The 18959-nt window shown below is 64.8% G+C and overlaps 2 protein-coding genes across 6 annotated transcripts in view; both read right to left on the reverse strand.

Moving 5' to 3' along the window:
* Positions 1-10: 10 nt before the first annotated feature.
* On the reverse strand, positions 11-3559 carry TAGLN (transgelin). The gene is made up of 5 exons (XM_019512277.1): positions 3445-3559; positions 1709-1908; positions 1405-1582; positions 863-965; positions 11-728 (listed from the first exon to the last, which is right to left on the reverse strand). Exons 2-5 carry the CDS (start codon positions 1886-1888, stop codon positions 584-586), a joined length of 606 nt encoding a protein of 201 aa, XP_019367822.1. The 5' UTR covers positions 1889-1908; positions 3445-3559; the 3' UTR covers positions 11-583.
* A 6021-nt stretch (positions 3560-9580) lies between these two features.
* Positions 9581-18959, reverse strand: part of SIDT2 (SID1 transmembrane family member 2) — a 28513-nt gene continuing 19134 nt past the window's right edge. The window contains exons 1-20 of one of the 5 annotated variants that reach the window (XM_019512289.1): positions 18860-18949; positions 18281-18336; positions 17824-17835; positions 17404-17478; positions 17033-17107; positions 16622-16684; positions 15609-15727; positions 15312-15385; positions 14979-15045; positions 14604-14677; positions 14157-14280; positions 13824-13941; positions 13545-13681; positions 13073-13181; positions 12632-12708; positions 12184-12230; positions 11828-11933; positions 11368-11478; positions 11138-11251; positions 9581-10990 (exon numbers count right to left, since the gene is read on the reverse strand). In XM_019512289.1, the coding sequence (XP_019367834.1) occupies positions 10928-10990; positions 11138-11251; positions 11368-11478; positions 11828-11933; positions 12184-12230; positions 12632-12708; positions 13073-13181; positions 13545-13681; positions 13824-13941; positions 14157-14280; positions 14604-14677; positions 14979-15045; positions 15312-15385; positions 15609-15727; positions 16622-16684; positions 17033-17107; positions 17404-17478; positions 17824-17835; positions 18281-18336; positions 18860-18933 (1695 nt within the window). In that variant the 5' untranslated portion in view covers positions 18934-18949 and the 3' untranslated portion in view covers positions 9581-10927. Of the gene's footprint in view, positions 10991-11137; positions 11252-11367; positions 11479-11827; positions 11934-12183; positions 12231-12631; positions 12709-13072; positions 13182-13544; positions 13682-13823; positions 13942-14156; positions 14281-14603; positions 14678-14978; positions 15046-15311; positions 15386-15608; positions 15728-16621; positions 16685-17032; positions 17108-17403; positions 17479-17823; positions 17836-18280; positions 18337-18859; positions 18950-18959 lie in introns of those variants that run through there. The other 4 variants (XM_019512325.1, XM_019512297.1, XM_019512306.1 and 1 more) reach the window with 4 other exon arrangements.

Here is an 18959-nt window from a genome sequence, read left to right on the forward strand (position 1 = left end):
GAAGCCGCCGAAGAGTCACAACCTTTCTTTTTAATTCTGACAAAGGAAAAAAAAGTACAAAACCGAGGCTTATGTCACCCCCTCCCTTGGCAAAGACGGACAGCGTTCGCTTTCGCTTGTGCAAGGTTTATTGGCAGGCTGGGCAGCTGCACGGGCGCTACAGGGATGTGCCAGTCGGGCGGCCTGCTCGGGGCGCGGGTCGCGGTGGCCGGCGGGTGCGACAGCCAGCTCTGCAACGCAGCAAACAAATGTAGCTGGAGGCACGGAAGCCGCGGGGAGCGAAGCTGGGAGCATGCACAGGTCTGGGGGGCCCTGGGGACGCAGCACGTGGCCAGGGCTGGCGGCTGAACGGGGGCCCCTGCCTCCCTCCATGCGTCGCCGGTGGGCCGGGGGGTTGTTTTTTGAGAAGCTTTTTCAATAAACATCCAATCGACGTTGATTCAGTGCGGTCGGGGGCATCAGGGCCCCGGTGGCTTGGTGCGTTGGCCGCGGCTGGGCTCGGGGGGCGGGGGTGGAGGCCAGTTCCTGGTTGGGGTGGGGTTGGTCGGCCCGGCTCTGGCTCTGGCTCTGGCTCCGGCGCCGTCTAGCTGATGATCTGTCGGGGCCGCCCGTAGCCCGTCATGCCCGACTGCGTGGCCCCCTTGTTGCTCCCCATCTGCAGGCCGATGATGTTCTTCCCCTCCTTCATCTGGCTTTCGCTGAAGTCCCGCTTGTGCTCCTGGGCTTTCCTGCAGGGCGAGAGGCAGCCTCTGACTCCCCTTCCTCCCCGGCTATGCGTCCCCACTGCCCTGCGCGGCCCCCAGCTGGGGCCGGCTCCCCCCTCCCCAGCCCGAGCAGCCTGGCTGCAGGAGGGGACACTCACTTCATGAACCAGGACGGGTCCCCATGATAGTGGCCATCATTCTTGGTCACCGCCAAGCTCCCCAAGGCCATCAGCGTTCTCTGCACGGCCGCCATGTCCTTGGCTGGGGGAGGGAACCGCAGGCCATGAGCGGCGGCCAGGATGCATGGTGCTTGGGGCACGTGTCGCTGTCCCCCTCCCTGCAAGACAGCTCCCACCCACGCATGCCCTGAGTCCCGGCGCTCCCCAGCCCGCTGTACTTGCAGGGAGCACTCGGCCTAGGCAAGGAACCCAGGCCCGTGACCGCGGGGGCTGCACTACTTATAGTCCCGGTGCCTCTAGGACAGAGCTGCACCTGGGGCAGGCACAGGGAGCCCCGCTCTCTCTCGGACTGCCCCTGGCCTGCCTGCCTGCCAGTCGCAGCCCGTTGCTGCTGTCAGGGGGCTTCTCCCTTGTGTCTGTGCACCCGGGGCCCTGATCAAGGCCCAGTGGTGATGGTGCCTCTGCGAATGTACCCGTCCCTGGGGCATTGCCCATGGTGGCCCCGGTTTCTGACCCCGCACCTTCGAAGAGGTCGACGGTCTGGAACATGTCTGTTTTCACCACGCCGTAGTCCTCGGCCGCCTTCAGGAACTGTGCCACCTGCTCCATCTGCTTGAAGACCATGCTGGGAGGGGTGTCGGGGACCTTGATGGGCTTTGAGCCCTCTGGGTAGAGGCTGTTCACCAGCTTGCTGAGGACCTGCAAGCAGAGGGGGCAGGATCGGCTCTGAGGGCCTGGCCTTTGCTGCCCTGCAGGAGAGCTGTACTGATTCCCCAGCCCCTGGGGCCAAGGCGCAGCCCGGCGCCAAGGTCCGGCCACACTTACCACGCCATTCTTCAGCCAGACCTGGAAGCCCAGCCTGCCACGCTCGGGACGCCCCACGCCCGCCCCGCACTGCGCCACGATCCACTCCACCAGGCGCTCCTCCAGGTCGTCATCGTACTTCTTCTCGATCTTGGACTGCACGTCCCTGCTCATCCCATAGCTGGGGCCCTTGTTTGCCATGTTCACTCGGGGAATGAGACCTGGGGCAGGGGGGAAAGGCCGGGGTGAGCTCAGCCCGTCTGCATGTCCGCGGCGGCTCTGACCCAGACAGCGCCTCCCGCCAACCCCACACGTGGGCGCCCGGGCACGAGCAAGGAAAGGCAGCGCACAGACACTTCCTGCCCAAACTTGCCTCCGGCGCCTGAGGCGCTGTCTCCGGGAGCCACTGTCCAGCCTACGCCTCCTTCTGCCCCCGTGGCCTCTCCAGGCACTGCCGGAGCTGCGCTCCAGCCTAGGAGGCACCAGCAGGGCCACAGACTAACCCGGGGAGCATCTGTCCAGTGGCGCCGTCCCCCCATTGCACCAGCAGCCCCTTGATTTCAGCAACCACCTGCATCCTCGTGGGCAGTGGCAGCCTGAGCCCCGTGGGCATTCACAGCTGGAATGGGAGCCCCTGTCCCCGTGCCCACCAGGCATCCCCAGGCGCTGCGGACAGTGGCTTCTCATGCCCCGCGAGAGCAAGGGTCCGAGCCGGCCCCAGCTCAGGCCACGCTCGCCAGGGGCACGGTGCCTGGCACTCCCCCCGGATGGGCGCGCAGGCAGCACGTGGGCCAGGGCAGTCCCTCTAGGCGTGGCTGGGCCCCAAGGGCAGGTAGCAGCCACAAGAGGCCCGTGAGCTGCACTGCAATCCCGGACCGAGCACCAGGCAAGTGGGGCCCGAGCGAGGCCCCGGACTAGACAGGGCGTGGGCAGAGATGGGCAAGTGCCAGCGCAGCCGTAGCTCTGCTGGCTTGCTGCCCGGCGCAGGGGGCAGTCCCAGGAGTGCAGCTTCCCGGAGCAGGGCCCCGAAGTCTCTGCCTTGAGCAAACGGAGCCATTTCAGCGTTGTGTCCGACGCAGCTGCCGCTGCCTGAGCTCCGGCATGTCTCTGGGCTCAGGGCCGTCCTGCCCTAGGGCCCTCCTGCCTGCCCTGCTACCACTGCTCATTGCACATTGCCCGGCAGCCACCGCCTCTCCAGCAACATGCGCACGCTGGCACCGTGCCACCCCGGCAGGCAGGCATGTGACCGCAGGAGGGGCAGCATCCCTGCGCCACGGGGGGGTGGAGCTGCCTCCTTGCCCCCTCCCATGAGAGACCTGCGCTCCCCAGGGCACTGCTCCCCAGGGCACCGCTTGGCAGCGCAGCCATCGGCCTGCCCACCCGCAGGAGCCTGGCAAGGAGGGAGGTTGTGCGGAGCCAGGAAGCCGCTGAGCATCGCCGGCTTGCAACCCCACTGCTTTCCCGTCTAGTGCCAGAGCATGGCTCCACGTGGAGCGACCAGACCCTGAAAGCAGCCCTACCCCTGCCTGCCCACTAACCCAGGGCGCAGGCTGAGACCTAGCAGTGAACCAGGAGGGACTGCAAAGCCCCTTGCGCTGCCCCATGCCAATCCTGCCACGCAGCATCACTGGCAGGCTGGTCCCCGAGGACGGAGCCTAGACCAGACGGCTGCACCTGGGGAGACAAGCATGTGGCTGGCCTGCGTCCCCCTGCATCTTCCCGGCCTGGCCTCCGGCCGCCCTCCCCGGCACACTTACGAGGAGCTGCTGGGCTGCGCGGACGGACGGACGGACAGACGGACGATGCTCTGCCTGGAGCCTGGAACTGCGAGCGTGGGAGGCTGGGGCTGCGCTAAAAGGCCAGCTCCTCGGACAGTGATGTCACCGCCGCCCCATCCCCTCCCCTCCAGGAGCAAGCCAGTGGCTCGAGCCCAGGCACCATATTTGGGGAAAGTCTCCAAAAGACAGTGACTAAGGAGCATTCCCCGCATGCCTGAGACCCGGCCGGGGTGTGTGGGGCAGGGGCGAAGCCAGGCCCTGGCTCTGAGGAAGTGACTCCTTTTATAGACAGGAGCTCGGAGGAAAACCTGACTTTGTGGCTGGTTTTCCCCTGTGCTCACGCTCCCCAGGTCGGCGGGGTGGGGGTGGGCCAGCAGGGCTGGGTCAGGAGCAGGCTCAGCAAGTGCCCCGGTCCCATCTGTGGGCGAAGCCTCCCAGGGAGGATGGACGGTCCCGGCGGGTCCCTGCTGCCCATGCACCCAGGCTCCCCCAAGCAGCCTCTGCTCGGGTGGCGGGGCAGGTTTTCCTCTGTGAGCCCTGCCCAGGCCCCGGGCAGTGATAGGAAATCAGCTCCTCCCGAAACGAGGAGTCAGGATGTGGAAGCTAGAGGGACCAGAGCTGCTTTCGGGGTGGCTGCCCTGGCCGGGGCATCCCAGCGCTGCCCAGCGGCTCTGATCCCTGCGGAGTCACGCTGGGAGCAATGGAGCCACGTGCACGCCAGGCTGGAAAGGGTCGGGTGACCGACAGCACTGTGAGGGGCACCCAGCCCCGGCCGGAGAGGCCCAGAGCAGTCCCCAGGGCTGTGGGTGTCAGGCCAGCACCTCATCCCCAGCTGGCCAGGGAGGAAGGGGAGGGATCTGGCCCAGCCTGGTGGGCACAAAGGTGCTGAGCCTCATGCCCATTGCTGGCACCGGGGCAAAGCTCTGGTAAGCGCTGGCTTCAGTGGGCCCTGTGTGCACGCAGGGGCTGCCCGTAGTGGCTGAGATGGCAGCAAGGTGCCAGGTCCGGTCGGACGCTCAGGTAAGGGCTGGTCTCAGGCCCCCTGCATGGCTTGGGGGTGTCCCAGGTAGGGCCACCCTGGCACCAGGCCAGGAAGCTCAGCAGGGACCTGCCAGTGGTGAACGCCCCCCTTCGGGCTGCTGTGCTGGGATGCCGGGGGCCAAGCCGGCAGAGCACATGGGGCGCAGGCCCCACACCTCAGTCCCCCCCACCCTGTGCTCACGGGCTTGGAGGCTGCCTCCCCCCGCCGGTGGGCAGAGGCTGGGCTTGGCCCTAGGGTGAGGACGCCCTCCTGACCACGCCAGCTGCCCCATGCCGATGGACGTGCCAGGTCCGGGCTGCTGTCTGCCCCATCCCTCCTGCGCCATGTGCAGCACAGGCCCGATTCTGCCTGTAAGCAGTAAATGGGGTGCTGGGGCCGTGTGGGGGCTCCCGACGGGAGGCTGGAGAGATGCAGAAGGAAGGCCAGAGCATGCACGTGGAGTGAGGCTGACACCCAGTGGCGAGCGCCTGCCCCCGGCACAGCCCAGTGCCTGGAGCCCTGGGGAACGGCCGCACCGTGCACCCCATACCCACCCCCTGGCACCCGGCTCCTCGGAGCTGAATGGGCTGGGGAGCATTTCAGGGACTGCCCAGGCACCGGGGTCAAACCCCTCGGCTGGGGGATGTGGGGTAGAGCTGTGATGGGAGGGGTGGGCTGGCTGCTGCAGGCCAAGAGACCCCTCCCCCCAATCCTGAAGGCAGTTCCAGCTGGGCAGAAGCGTGATGCAAAAAGGAGGATCCGGGGAGCTGACACCCAGGGAGCGACTGGAGCCTGCTCTGAAGAAATCCCTTTGCAAGCAGCTGGAGGAGGAGGAGGGTGCCGCCAGCCTGGCCGTTTGAGGGGCCGAGGCCAGGCTGCACCACGCAGCTGAGCAGAAGGCCCCCAAGCCTGTTCCCGAGTGACTGTAGAGAGACCCTTTGCCGACGTGAGAACCAGCCTGGGCAGCAAAGCAAAGGGAGCGCCAGCGTGTCCAGCTAAACCGGTCATGGGATACGAGTAGACAGAGCCAATGAAAGGAGACATTATGCAGGATGACCACGTATTAAATAATCCACATGTAGCACAGCATAGCTTTGTCTCAAGATACGAGTAGCAGGGATTGAGGTAACTAACTGTATTAGATGCTGTTTTGCTATAATAGATTCTTGGATGAGTTGTAAAAACAGATCGGCTCTGTTGGAGAAGGCCCCAAATGAAGGTAAAGAAGAGACAGGCCAGTGCTGAACTGCACTGCAAAGGAAAGGAGACAAGAAAGCCTCCTTTTTACTTTCGCAAGGACATAAGTTCCAACTAATTAACACCTTCCACGTCCACAAGAGATCTGGCTTAGTCCAATCCCCAGAGTTTCAGTGAAACAAAGATTTAATTAAACCAATTGGAGAACATTTATTAGAATATTTAGACTAGGATCACAGAAAATCAGGGTCGAAGGGACCTCAGGAGGTCACATCTAGTCCAACCCCCTGCTCAGAGCAGGACCAGCCCCAACTACATCCTCCCAGCCAGGGCTTTGTCTACCCAGGTCTTCAGCACCTCCGAGGATGGAGACTTCCCCACCTCTCTGGGGAGCCTGGTCCAGTGCTTCACTGCCATCCTCATGAGAAAGTTTTACCTAACATCCAACCTCAACTTCCCTTGCTGCAGCTTGAGCCCATTGCTCCTTGTCCTGTCGTCTGCCCCAATGAGACCAGCCCAGCTCCATCCTCTTTGCAGTCCCCCCGCAGGGAGGTGAAGGCGGCTGTTCAATCCCCCTCGGTCTTCCCTTCTCCAGACTAAATCAGCCCGGTTCCCTCAGCCTCTCCTCACCAGTCCTGTCCCCCAGCCCCACAACCATTTTCATTGCCCTCCGCTGGACTCTCTCCAACTTGTCCACATCCTTTCGGCAGTGGGGGGCCCTTCTGTAAATGAGGGGTGTGGGCTGGAGGGAAACTTGGAGAAGGCGCGCTGCCAGCCTGCATGCCGGCTTCCCCCCTCCAGAGTCTCCCCAGCGGTACAGGTCCGTGTTGCCCGTGCTGTGCTGTCACGCGTGGCCGATGGACTTTGGGACGACCGCTTGTGTTTGTGTTTGGAGGTGCAGGCAGCAGAAGGCCGGGCTCTAGACCTGTTTGCTGCCTTGTTTATCAGTAGCCAAGCTGCAAGTCCCCCGTAATCCAGGTAACAAAAGACCATTGCGAGCAGCCAGCCTGGATTTACCCACAGCAAACAGTGCCAAACAGGCTGGACGGAGTAACGGCTTGGGCGGGCGGAGGGAAGGCTGTGGAAATCGTGGATCTGGACTTCAGCGAGGCTTTGGACAGAGCCCCAAGTGACCTTTTCAAAAGCAGAGGGAGAAATGTGGGCTGGGCAAAGGTACCCAGTTGTAAGGTGGACAAACAACTGGCTGGAGAACTGCAAGCAAAGGGCAGTTCAAGGAGAAAAGGATCCACGTGGGAATAGCAAAAGGCTTTGAGTGGCGTCCCAGAGGGTCAGTCCCGAGCCCGGCGCTGCTCACGGTGTTTATGAAGGATTTGGAAAGCCCTGGAGCAAGGCTGCAGGTGACACAGCGCAGGGGATTTTCTAGGCTTTGCTGGTTGCCACGTGGGGCTGGGAAGGGATTGTTTCCCTCTCCTGCTGCTACGTGTCGGGGGTGTTTTCACCTTCCTCAGACGCACCCGGGGTGGGTGCAGCCAGGGCAGGGATTTTGACCTGGCCTCACCAGTGTTTCTGCCCAGACTGAATCCAGCACGTTCCTGCCTAGAGGGGCTTGCCCCTCTGCTCAGGTCAGCCCGATGCCACATTTGGGGTCAGGAAGGGATTTGACCCTGGCCAGATTGCTTCAGACAGGGGGATTTTGCCTTCCCCTGTAGCAGGCGGCACAGCCTCTACCCAGCATCTCTCAAGTGTATTTTAACAACCTTTGCCAGCCGCAGGATGTTGGGCACCACGGTCCCCCTGCTTTCCCTGTGCCAGGCTTGGGTGCAATGTCTGTGCTGTGTCGGGGGTAACTTCTTTTGCTACGAGGTCGGACAGTGGGTTTGCCTGGGCTGGTTCAGAGAGGGCTGATCCTACCACGGGCAGGGCTTGGGATGGATGTGACCTTGCCAGCCCCACGGCTCTCGGATGCTGAGATTCAAAGCTCACAGCTAAATAAAATACACCCCCAACGTGAGCAGTCCTACCATGGGGCACAAGTGTACATGGCATATTCTGCACACAGGCTAGCCCCATCCTGGCCCCCACCGCAGGGCTTGGGCTCCATGGGCCGGGCACAGAGCAGAGCCCAGCGAAGTCCCCTCCCTTGCACGTGGCATGAGCTTGTGCAGAGCAGGGCAGCCGCGTCCCTGGGCTCCCCCGCAGAGAGCCAACCGCCCTCCTCTCCTGCCCACAGCCCTCCCTGCCCACTGCCACTTCAAGCAGAGCAGAGGCTGCTGCATGCACTGCCCAGCCCTTGCCCTGCTCCTCGTGGCCTCATGCGGCGCCTCCCACCCCACGCTCCTCCCAGGGTGCCGCAGCACCGCGGTCCCTTGAGAGCTTTCAGGGGTGCCGCGGGCACCAGACCATGTTAGCACTGCTTGGTTTGCAGACATGATCTACAAGAGGAACCCAGAGATTTCAGAGAAATCCAGACTTGTGGTCTCTGCACTCTTTGCAACAGGCAAATGGCTCTGTTATTTTTCTGTAGTCAAAAAAAATTTTTTTTTTAATGAAAAGGAAGGGCTGGCATTTTCCAAGGGGCTGTGAGTATCTGGAGTGCCCCAACCCTCCAGATATGAAGACTGAGAAGCATTGGGCTAGACCCGTGAGCAGGGCTGGTCCCCACTATCCTGGGCACATTTCAATTGGGGCAGCCCCAAACAGCCATCTCCCTGCACCTCTGCCCACATCCTGCCCCACTTCCTAAGCCACGGGGCAGAGCTGCTGCAGGCATTTTCCAAGGGCCTGTGCTGCTCTGGGAGAGCATATGTCTGCAGAGCATGTTGGGGTTCTCCAGGACCCCACCTGTGCCCCTGGGCAAGACAGCAGCAGCCTGTGCTCATGTATCTGGAATCTATATCTGTATCCGTGCCCTGCATCTGCATCTGCCTCCATGCCCTGCATCTGTGCCCTGAATCCACATCTGTGCCCTGCATCGGTGCCCAGAGCTTCCCCTTGCCAGCTGAGATATGATGCTCTGCCTTTCCTTGTCTAAAATTAGAAATCAGTTATATGGCTGTGGGGAGGCTGAGGGCTCGTGGGTGGGTTTTTATAAGGGCTGCACTTGGGTGCCTGGAGCTGGGCATGGTGCTGCTGGGAGCAGCTAATTGGAGCTAATTGAGGTCAGTGAGTGATGCATGTTGGTGATGGGAGCCGGTGGGTGGAGGCGGGGAGCAGGTGTGAGGGAGATGAGGGCAATTAATAATAAGGTGCCCTCCTCTTACCTTCCTGGGCCTGGGGGCAGGAGTACGTTGCTGGAGCCTAGAGCAGGGGGAAAGGGCTGGGGTTGCTCTGCTAGTGCTCGGGGGCTGCCGGCTCCCCCCTCCTGCCTGTGCTCTGGGCGTCAGGGCTTGGGCGTGGCTGGGGCGGCCTTGACCCTACAGGCACCTCTGTGCTGGGCAGTGGCCTGGCTGCAGTGGGCAGTCCCCCCAGACATGCTCTGGCCATGGATACAGCAGGCATCATGGGGGTCCTTGCTGCTGCCCCACACCCTGCCCTGGGCTGAGGGTGGGGGCTGCAGCAGTGCAGAGGCAGGCGGGCAGCAGGCGCCTCATGCCCCGGACTCGAGGGAGCTGTCACGCCAGGCTCTGCTCTTGGCTTCCAGTCAGGGGAGCAGGGCCCAAGGTTAGGCAACGGAGCAGGCTCTTGCAAGGGGGAGCTGAGCCTGGGGGCACCCTGTGGCCTGTGCCAGGGCTGGTGCTGTGCATGTGGGGGGAACGGACGGATGCCCTCTGAATGCTGGGGCAGGAGCTCCTTGGAGAGCGGGAGATGCCCCTGCCCCTGCTGAACCAGGGCCTGGAGCCCCGACAGACCCCAGAGGGGCTGGTGCCATGGACAAGGGGAGGGGGCCTGGCCACCCAAGCCCCCCCGTGGGGAACAAGAAGGCAGCAGACAAGTGGGTAAAGTGCAGATCAACACAGCGTTTAATGCTTGTCCTCCACTAGCAAACTGTCCACAGAAAACCCACGGCAGCGTTGTCCGGGGATGGTGGCACGGGGAGCACAAGTCCTGAGCCCCTGCACGCCTTGGCCTGTGCAGTCTGGGGTCGGGAGGCCCCAGGTGCCCATCTGCACCTCCCTGGCAGCATGGAGGAGGGGGCTTCGCCGTGACTCCCCCCCGGGCAGCACCGCCGAGCCGGGCATGAGGAGCCCTGGATCGGATTTGAATTTGAAGCTTGCAACAAAACCCCCTCTGCAGCGAGGCACCGGGTCGGATCCTGCCATGTAAACGCCCCCCGCCTGGGGTGGGTGGGGGGCAGCAGGGGCAGAGGTACGGACGCCCACCTCACCCCACGCGTATTAGTAGGAGCCAAAGGCGCCATGCAGTCCTGGGCGGCAGGGGAGACAGGACGGGACACCCACCCCAGAGATAGGCACTGAAAGTCATGCACCATGTGTTTCTTCAACCGGACAGGGGCTGTGGCAGCACCTGGGGGCAGGGGGTAAAGGAATGTTGTTGGCACATGGGCTGGCTGCCCCGGAGTGGCACGTGTCCATCGGGAGAGGCCACGCTGCCGCGGGGACGACAGCAGCACCTTGGCAAGTCGCGTGTCCGGGAGCACGGACAGCCCAGCCCCAGAGCCACGAGGCAGGGAGCGAAGACCAGGGTCGGGCCAGACGCTGCCCGTGGAGTGCCGTGAATGGAGACGAGGGAGGGGGCCATGCCTGGCCTTGTGCTGTCTCTGTGGCTTGTCGGCCTGACCTGAGGCCATCCGCTCAGCTCTGCCTGGGCACGGGGGCCGGCAGGCAGGACCCGCATGTGCAGAGGTGGGGCTGCACCCCGAGTTTGGGGAGGGGGAGCCGCAGAGGACACAGCGGGTTTCCCTCCTGTGCAGACAAGTCCAGGGCATCGCTGCAGACTGGCAGATGCTGCTCCCGCTTCTGCTGCGGAGCCCGGCTGTGCGGCTGGAGCCTGCCAGCTGCTGCGCCAAGAACCGGTCACCTCCTGGGTGATGCCACGGGCCCCACGGCTCCAGTGCGACCCACCCCCAGGGGCAAGGGGCAGGTGCCTCTGCAGAGCCCCTCTGGCCCCAGCCCCACCTGCACCCGCCGCTGCACCCGGGGCTGGCCCAGGCTGTGGGCAGGATCGAGGGGAGCGCTCTCCAACACAGCAGGGATGGGCAGCACGGAGCCGCCCCGAAGAGAGTCCCTGAGCCAAGGGCGCCGCTGCAGCCTCCCCGCCAACTGCAGCTGTGGTGGGAGCCCTGCCCGGGAGGTGCTGGATGTGCCAGGGCCTGCGGCCAGGAGCCTAGAAGACGTAGATTTTGTCACGCTGGACGCAGTCGAGGTCATCATCCAGGGTCAGCAACACCTGCACGGGGACAGCAGCAGTCAGGCAGGGCCGGTGCGGGGTCAGCACCCCCAGCGTCCTGGTCAGAGCCCGCCCCTGGGGTGAGCGAGGCAACAGAGACGCTCTCCGTCCCACCCCACCCTGGCAGTGCGGTGCTGGGGCACCCACCAGGAAGGAGCCGAACATGGCGATGGAGGAGAGGAAGTGCCAGATGTCGTGGTCGTCGAAGAAGTCCAGCAGGATGCAGTCCCTGTTGTGCTCCCGCGACTCAGCTGGGGTCTGCTGCAGGGGCACAGGCGGAGCCGGCTGGTCACCCCTGGACCGCGACCATGACGGCCCTCCTAGCCTGGGGAGCCGCCCTGGCCTGGCCCCAGGGAGCCCTGCCGCGCCCCACTTACCTGCCAGGTGCTGAGACCCTGGAAGAAGAAGAAGAGGGCAAAGCCCCAGACCACGGAGGTGCAGACGATGCAGAGCAGCGGGATGAGCTTGATGCGTTCCCCGCTCCGGAGCTGGGGGGAGATAGCACTGAGCGGGACGGTGCCTGGCTCGGGGAGCTTCCCCGCACGCACTGGGAAGAAGCGGGGGCTCCGGGGAGGCCACAGCCACACAGCCCCTGGGGCAGGGGGCTCCCTCTCCCCTGACTGCATTGATGGAGGGCAAGAGGGGTGCAGGGGCCCTGGCTGCAGCAGGCTCTTGGTCCAGGCTCTCAACAGAGGCCACCTGGGACTTGGCTAGTATCATCCCGTTGCCCACCCTGGGCTGCAACTGCCGTCAGCACCGGGGGGCTCCAGTGGGTCTGGACAGCCCAGCTGCGGGGTGCTGGGGCAGGGGCAGGGCAGGGCAGGGTCCCGCCTGCACCTTCATGATGATGTAGAAGGCGAAGTAGAGCAGCAGGTTGCAGATGCCGATGGCCAGCAGGTAGGAGGCAAAGTCGTTGGGGTGGATGATGAGGCCGTAGGCAGCGCTGCGGGCAAGACGGGGTCAGGCAGGCCTGGGCAGCGCCCACCTGGGGGGCAGCACCATCCCTGCCCCCATGACCCCTGCTGCAGCCACCGCCGTAGCTTGGGAGACCAGCCTGGGCCCGGGCGTGCACCAGAGGAGCACGCGGCTCTGGCCTGGGGGAGCAGTTTTCCTGGTGCCCACCCCCTCAGGGAGCTCTGCACCAGGGTGACTCACCGGCCCTTCCCTCCCTTCACCCAGCACCGTGGACTTACAGGGACCAGTTGATGATATTGCCCATGACCAGCAGCACCATCCGATCCTGCGGACAGACGGACGGACAGATGGGAAGGCCTGTGGCAGGGCTTGGGCACACGGTTCCCATGGCCCCAAGCCCTGGGGGGGCCTCTGGCACACCCGAGACATGAAGCAGGGAGCAGCAATGAAGGCGCCAACATGCCAGCTCTGGAGCTCAGAGCTAAGGCCCCGGCTCCAGCACAAACCCAGCCCAGAACCGTGTCAGCTTGGGGCGCAGGGACTGGCGGGGCAGGGGTGTGGGTTCGGGCAGCCATCCGTCCCGGCTGCCCGGCTCAGAGCACGAGGCCCCAAGACAGCAGATCCATGGGGCAGGCAGGCTCAGGGCTGGCTCTGGGGGCACGGCCCATCCGCTCCGTGGGTGCGCCGTGGAGAGCAGCAAGGCAAGGGGTGGGTGTCGGCACTCACCACGTACATGGGCCCACTGCACTGCCGGATGCAATCCGTGTACAACACGTGCACGATCCTGCGTGGGATCCCCGAGTCTGCAGAGAGAGCCAGCATGGGCGCAAGCAGAGATGGTGCCCTGGGCGAGGGGAGGGAGGTGGAGCTGATGCCCCAAGGAGGGTGCCCGGGACAGCAGTGCTCCCAACCCTTCCCCTGCAATACACCCCAGCACCTGGACCCAGACCCCTGTCCCAGGGGCCAGGCAGGGCCACATCAGCCACACGTGAGGTCAGCTAAAGGCTCTGCCGGTGACATGTGTGGCTGGAGCTGCCGGTGAGCACAGCTGGGGACACTGGGAGGTCACCAGGACCCAGCTGGACATCTGGGCCATCCTGATGCCAACCCTCCCTCCCCGTCCAGCCCCAGCCCCAGCCCCAGCCCCAGCCCCAGCGGGGCCCTCACCCAGCTTCCAGCGGCCCATGTAGTAGAGCTGCGTGCTCAGCAGCAGGGTGGCAAAGATGTGGATGACAGAGAAGACGATCCAGAACACCATGTTCCCTCTGCCAAAGACCTGCCGGCGGGAGGGCGATGAGCACAGCTGGACAGCCTGGTGCCCAGGCCTAGCAAAGCCGTCAGCCCCGGCACAGGTTTCCCAAGGTCCAGTGCTTGGGAGGGGACCGTGTGGAGTCCAAAGCCCACCCAGAGCCCTGCTGGCTCCCATGGACTATGCAGAGCTTGGCCCCTTGGCTACAGGGCCCATGGGTTTTGCACCACGCCAACAGGACCAAGGTGCAGCACACAGGGGCTTAAGTGACATCGGGCAGCACCTTGCCACCCCCCACGGATGCTGCTAGTGGGACCAGGGGCCTGCCACGTGCTCGCAGGGGCTTGCAGGGCCCCGGCTCCCATGGGGACAGACGAGCCCAGCACTCACCCCCCCAACGACGGAGAAGAAGATGACGATGGCCAGGCAGGCGTAGGCACTGTAGGCGCTGGCATTGATGTCAGGGTGGCGCTTCTGGTACAGCTTCAGCATGCAGAGCCCCGCAATCATGTACATGAAGGAGGTGTCTGCAACGGGAGGGGTTGGCTGAGCCGCAGCAGCAACGTGCTGAGGCCGCGTGTTGTCTGCAGCCAGTCGCCGCCGGCCCTGGGTCGGAGGGAGCTGGGCAGCGGGGTGTGGGACCACGGCTCGGAGAGGGCTGGCACTCACCGAACTGGAAGTTAGTGTAGTTGGGGCAGACGTGGTAGCAGGCGCTGAGCAGCCCCTCCATCATCAGCGCCGTGCCCATGGCATAGAAGAGCCCAAAGTGCTTCGGGATGCCACACTCCTGCAGCGAGGGAAGGACGGCATGCTCAGGCAGACAGACAGATGGACAGGGCCCAGCAGGTCCCTGCTAGGCATGCTCAGGGGCTCAGCCACCCCCAACCCCAACCTAGGTCGCAGCACCCAGACTGGCCGGCACCCCGGGCAAGCCCTCCCATGGCTGCCCCCATCCCAGGCCCTGGGGTCTGCTCCTGCCAATGCCGCAGGGGCATCTCTCACCAGGGCATTAGTGTCGCTGCGCATCAGCGCCCGGTTGTAGTGGATCTCCCGCTGCAGGATAATGAGCAGGAAGAGCAGGCCCAGCAGGATGTAGCCCAGGTTGCTCAGGATGTTGTTGAAGGCGCTGGCAGGGAGTGGGCCCATCTGCATCAGTGCCCCAGCACCCGCGGCACAGACTGCTCCACCCCCAGATCACAGCTGCCCAGGGGTGGCTGGGGCTGGACCCACCCATCCCCTGCCAGTGCTGCCCTGGGGCAGCACTGCCCTGCCTCCAGGCCCCGCTGCCACCCTCCCCTCTGCTGTCCTGCAGCTCCAGCTGCTGCTAGGAGGCCATCCTGCCCTGTAGCCCTCAGCCAGCTGTGTCCAGCTGCAGCAGGGAGCCTGGGGGGTGCTGTGGCCAGGGACCATGCCTGCGGGGCACTGCCCTGGCTCAGTGCTGGCTCCTACCTGAGGTTGCCCAGTGGGTGGGCACAGAGGAAGTTGTAGTAGCAAATGTCCTGATTGCCCGTAACGTTCACCACCTGGACCCGGGAGCAGAGAGAGCATGGGGAGATAAGCAGGGGGCAGAGCCCGGGCTGCCCAGGGCCTGGGGGGCTCCATCCAGGGATTGTGGAAGGGGACGGTTCCCTCGTGGGTCCATGGATTGGCAGCCGGTGGAGCGGGGAGCCTGGGCTGCAGATTCACACAGCCCTTGGCAGCACTGGGCAGGCAGAGCCCAGCACCAGCCCAGTCCTCTGATGAGGCTGCAGGGCAGGACTTGGGGCGTGGGCATCCCCCAGGCGCCAGCTGGGCAGTGCAGAGCGAGGCCACGGCTGCACGTACCGTCTGGTAGGTGATGACCAGCTGAATGACCGGGAGGGCGTAGAACACGGCGATGGTGGCGATGTTCCTGCAAGAGGCACCGTGAGCTGGGCGGGCGCTGGTGGCACCTCCAGCCCGGTCCCCTCCCCGCACACGGGGCCGGGGCAACGCAGCGCGGCACTGCCATGGACTGGGGCAATGCAGCACAGTGCCTGTGCTGCAGAGGAGCCAGCACCCGGGGCAGCCGACGCGGGCATCAGGCCGACCTCCTGCCACTGCAGGGCTGGGCAGGGCTCTGAGTGCGAGGGCAAACAGGAGGTGCCCCCTACACCTCTACACTCTTCCCCAGCTCACCAGAAGTAGATCTGGTACTTCTTCCGCAGAACGCGCTTGTCCTTTCGGGCCAGGTCTGCCACGGACAGGTATTTCTGGGGGGAGAGATGGGTCAGCGGGGCCGGCACAGAGAATGCAGGGGTGGGTAGGACAGGGCACCCCAAGGTCAGGCAGGCACCCAGGGCAGAGCCCATCTGCCAGCAGCCTTAGTGCGCAGGCAGGACACCTCCAAGCCCTGGCCTGGCCGGCACCCGTTGTTCCCAAGCACTGCCCCAGAGCCACGGCCACCGTCCCCACCCCACCCCCTGCCCCGCAGACCTTGGTGCGGATGACGTTCTTGTCGGAGTCAATGTCGGCCAGCGTGTCGTAGTCGTCCTCCTCCACGGAGCTGAGCGAGTCCAGGCGGGGCCGGCTGGCCACATTGTCCAGCAACCGCTCTGCACGGTGAGAGGGGCAGCAGCGTCACCTGGGGCCACGGCGCCGCAGCCCCCGCAGCACAGCCCAAATCAATCGGATCGAGCCAATCACAGCTCTGAACATGCCCCTGCTCATTTGGGGGGGCACAGCTCAGTGCAAAGGGACCCGTGGGCACCTGGGGTGGCTGCTCTGCCCTGGGCAAGAGAATCCCCCCAGCACCGTGGGCAGCTCGCTGGGGTCCCGCTGTCCTTCTCGCCCCTCGTGCTGAGTATCGCCAGTGCACTGAGCTGAACGTGCATGCCAGGGCAATCAAAGCCCCAGCGGTGCATTCCCTGCTGATTGGGGGTCATTTTGGTCCAGGTGCGAGACATTGCCCCTGGCAGGTCCCAGCTGGGACGTGGGCGCTCGGTGGGTGTCATGCGGGAGCCTCACGCTTTCTGAGGGGCGCTCGATGGCGTGCCAGGGCCAAAGCCAAGAGCACACGCAGCTGCCTGCTGAAGGGAGCAGTGCCACGGCCCCCAACCCCATGCAGGGAGTGCTGCCTGGCGCACGCCTGGCGCCAGGCTCGGGGTGAATCGTCACGAGGAGCCACCACGCTCCCTGCTCCCAGTGAGCGTGCACCAGGAACCTGGGCCCCTCAGAAAACGCAGGGTGAGGACAGGGTCCTGCAGGCTTCACGCTACCAGCTCAGACCCAGGCAGGTGCTGAGGGGCAGAGGGAGAGCCCCTGGGGTGTCCCTACCCTTCCCTGTGCTCCCAGAGGCCTGAGCTGCCAAAAGGGGCCGGACCCAGCTGGGCCGGGGAGCACCACTGGGCCTGGGCCTGGGCCTGCCTGGCACCGTGAAGCCGGGCAGCGTGGCAGAGGGGATCGATCGGGGCTCCCTAGAGCCTGCTCTGCTTAGTGTCAGCATCTACCCATCGCAATGGCCAAGTGCCTCGTCTGGCTGGAGGAGACGCGTCGCTTGAACGGGTCCTGCCCTTCGAAGGAAAGTGAGAGTTACCGGGACGGGATCGGGACGGCGGTGGCTCCCCGGGGGTCAGGCTCAGCTTCGCCTTGCAGAGGGCAGCAGGGCTCGGAGGGCAGGGAGGGGGCTGGTGTCAGACTAGGGCGATGGGTGGGTCTGAATGCAGATGAGTCCCTGGGGCAGACACACCCGGGCCAAGTCCTTTAAGCAAAGCCAGGCAGGTCCCACTCGGGGCTGCTGAACACGGACAGGATGCTCCAGGCAGGCCAAGCGCAGCTCTGCCCAGCGCCATCAGAGGGGCTCGGGTTGGCTGGCAGAGCTGGACCCTCCCCAGCCCGGCGGGGCACGGGCTGCAACTCACCTGCGTACGCGTAGGAGACCTCCGTGGAGCCCATGCTGTCCGTGACGCCCTCGGTGCTCAGGGTGGAGCCGTTCTCTGGAAGGACAGGCAGAATAGGGGGTCAAGGCCCAGCCAGGATGGGGCTCCTGGCAAGCAGTGGGAAGGAGCAGGTGCCCGCAGGGCAGGGATAGAAGGACAAGACTCTGTCGCAGCCGGAGTCCCTGCCTCTCCCAGGCACCGTCTAAGGGACAGGGAGGAAGGAGGCACAGGGCGCAGGGTCAGGGACGGACCCGACCTGTGTCTCTGAAGCCTCACAGCCCGAGGCAGCCACCTGATCTCCCAGGCCCGCTCCTGCCGTGGATCAGCCCCAGGTGCTCAGAGCCAGCACTCACCGAAGGAGCCGTAGCCGTAGCCGTAGCCATCATAGGGACGCCCAAGGAGAGAGTCGGGGGTGGCACGGGCATGGCCTGCAAGGCAGAGCACCACCCCAGGTCAGCAGCTGACAGCCCGTGCTTTGTCAGCCTGCACACGCACCCCGGGGCGCAGGGGCCGGAGGGTTTCTGAGTGAGTGAGGCTGGCGCAGGCTGCAGCCCTGTGGGGGACCCCAGAGGGGCAGGGATGGGGCCAAGCACTGGGACAGGACCCGGGCAAAGCCAAGCAGGAGGAGTCTGCATAGCCCCAGACTGGCCCCTAGTCCTGCCCTGCCTACCCGGGACCACCACCTGCGCAGGGTCACGCTGGCCAGACGTGCCTCTGCACCGGAAGGGTTCAATGGTCTGTGAGGAGTTTGCAGCCTGGAGCTCCAGACTTACCCAGTAAAGATGCTGGGAGGGGAAATTCCCCCAAGAGAGACGCAGGCACAGAGACAGAGACAGACAGACAGACCGACAGACAGACACAGGCAGTCAGTGACCCTGCCGCTTCCCCAGCTGGCGTCCCCAAACCGCAGGGCCACGGAGCTCAGGCCCCGGCGTGGCAGTCCGGCCCATCCCGCAGGCATGCACACAGGACTGGGGCTCTGCACCGGAGAGCGGGGGCCAACTCAGAGCCAGCTGAGCGGCGAGCCGGCGCTGGAGCCCCTCGTGGGGGAAAGGTCCCGACCACAGGGAAGGTGTCACGGGGGGAGCGGATTCCCGCCAATGCAGACCGGGGCCCAGGGGGCCTGCGTGTCCAGAGAGCAGAGGGAAAGCTCCAGGGCAGACGACAAGGCAAAGGATCCCCAACGCTCCCCTCCCTGAGTCGCGCCTGCAGCTCCAGCTGTTCCCCTACCGGTGTCGGTGCTGGGCGAGCCCAGGGCAGCCAGGAGCCCTTTCTTCTGCTGCTGTCTGCAAGACAGAGGAGACCTCAGCCAGCAGGGCTAGGGCATCTCCCAGCTTCCCCAGCCCCAGCTCTGGCAGCCCAGACCCCGCTGGCCCTGCAATGGAGGCTGCCCAGGAAGGTCCCATGCCAGCAAGAGTGACCTGTTCACAGGGCCCGTGTGGAGACAGCCATACCGGGCTCTCACGGAGGGAGGGAGCATGGTGCTGGCTGGGTATTAATGGTATTAATGCCAACCAGCCCGGTGCCCAGATAGCCATCGGGGAGGCTCTGGTCACTGGCTGCCGTCAGGCCCGAGCTCGTGGAGGCAGAAGGGTGATTCCCAGCTTGGTGGACAATCGCCCCGTGCAGCTCTGTGCACCGTGTCACAGCGCAGGGCCACGGACTCCAGCTGCCAGGCAGCAGAAATAACGAGGACTTGGGGGTGGGGGCAGCTGCCCAGGGCCTGGCTTCACAGCCAAGGGAGCCGAGCCGCCGGCACCGTCGCAGCAGCCCGCAGCGGGCTCAGTGGGGCGACGCGCGGGCGCTCACCTGCAGCTCTTCCAGCAGGCGATGAGCAGCGTCAGCACGTAGAAGGAGAGGAAGATGCCCAGGCAGAAGAGCATGCCACTAATGTAGGCCTCCGCTGCAG

The sequence above is a fragment of the Gavialis gangeticus genome, unplaced genomic scaffold (assembly GCF_001723915.1).
Source record: "Gavialis gangeticus isolate Ggan-Ray unplaced genomic scaffold, GavGan_comp1, whole genome shotgun sequence".
Classification (NCBI taxonomy): domain Eukaryota; kingdom Metazoa; phylum Chordata; order Crocodylia; family Gavialidae; genus Gavialis; species Gavialis gangeticus.

Bases quoted from the DNA above. Each gene is read 5' to 3' on its own strand.
- TAGLN (XM_019512277.1), bottom strand. From the start codon at position 1,888: ATGGCAAACAAGGGCCCCAGCTATGGGATGAGCAGGGACGTGCAGTCC. The intron at 966-1,404 runs GTGCGGGGTCAG...TCCCTCCCCCAG, and splicing joins GACCGTCGACCTCTTCGAAG to CCAAGGACATGGCGGCCGTG. The intron at 729-862 runs GTGAGTGTCCCC...CTCGCCCTGCAG, and splicing joins GACCCGTCCTGGTTCATGAA to GAAAGCCCAGGAGCACAAGC.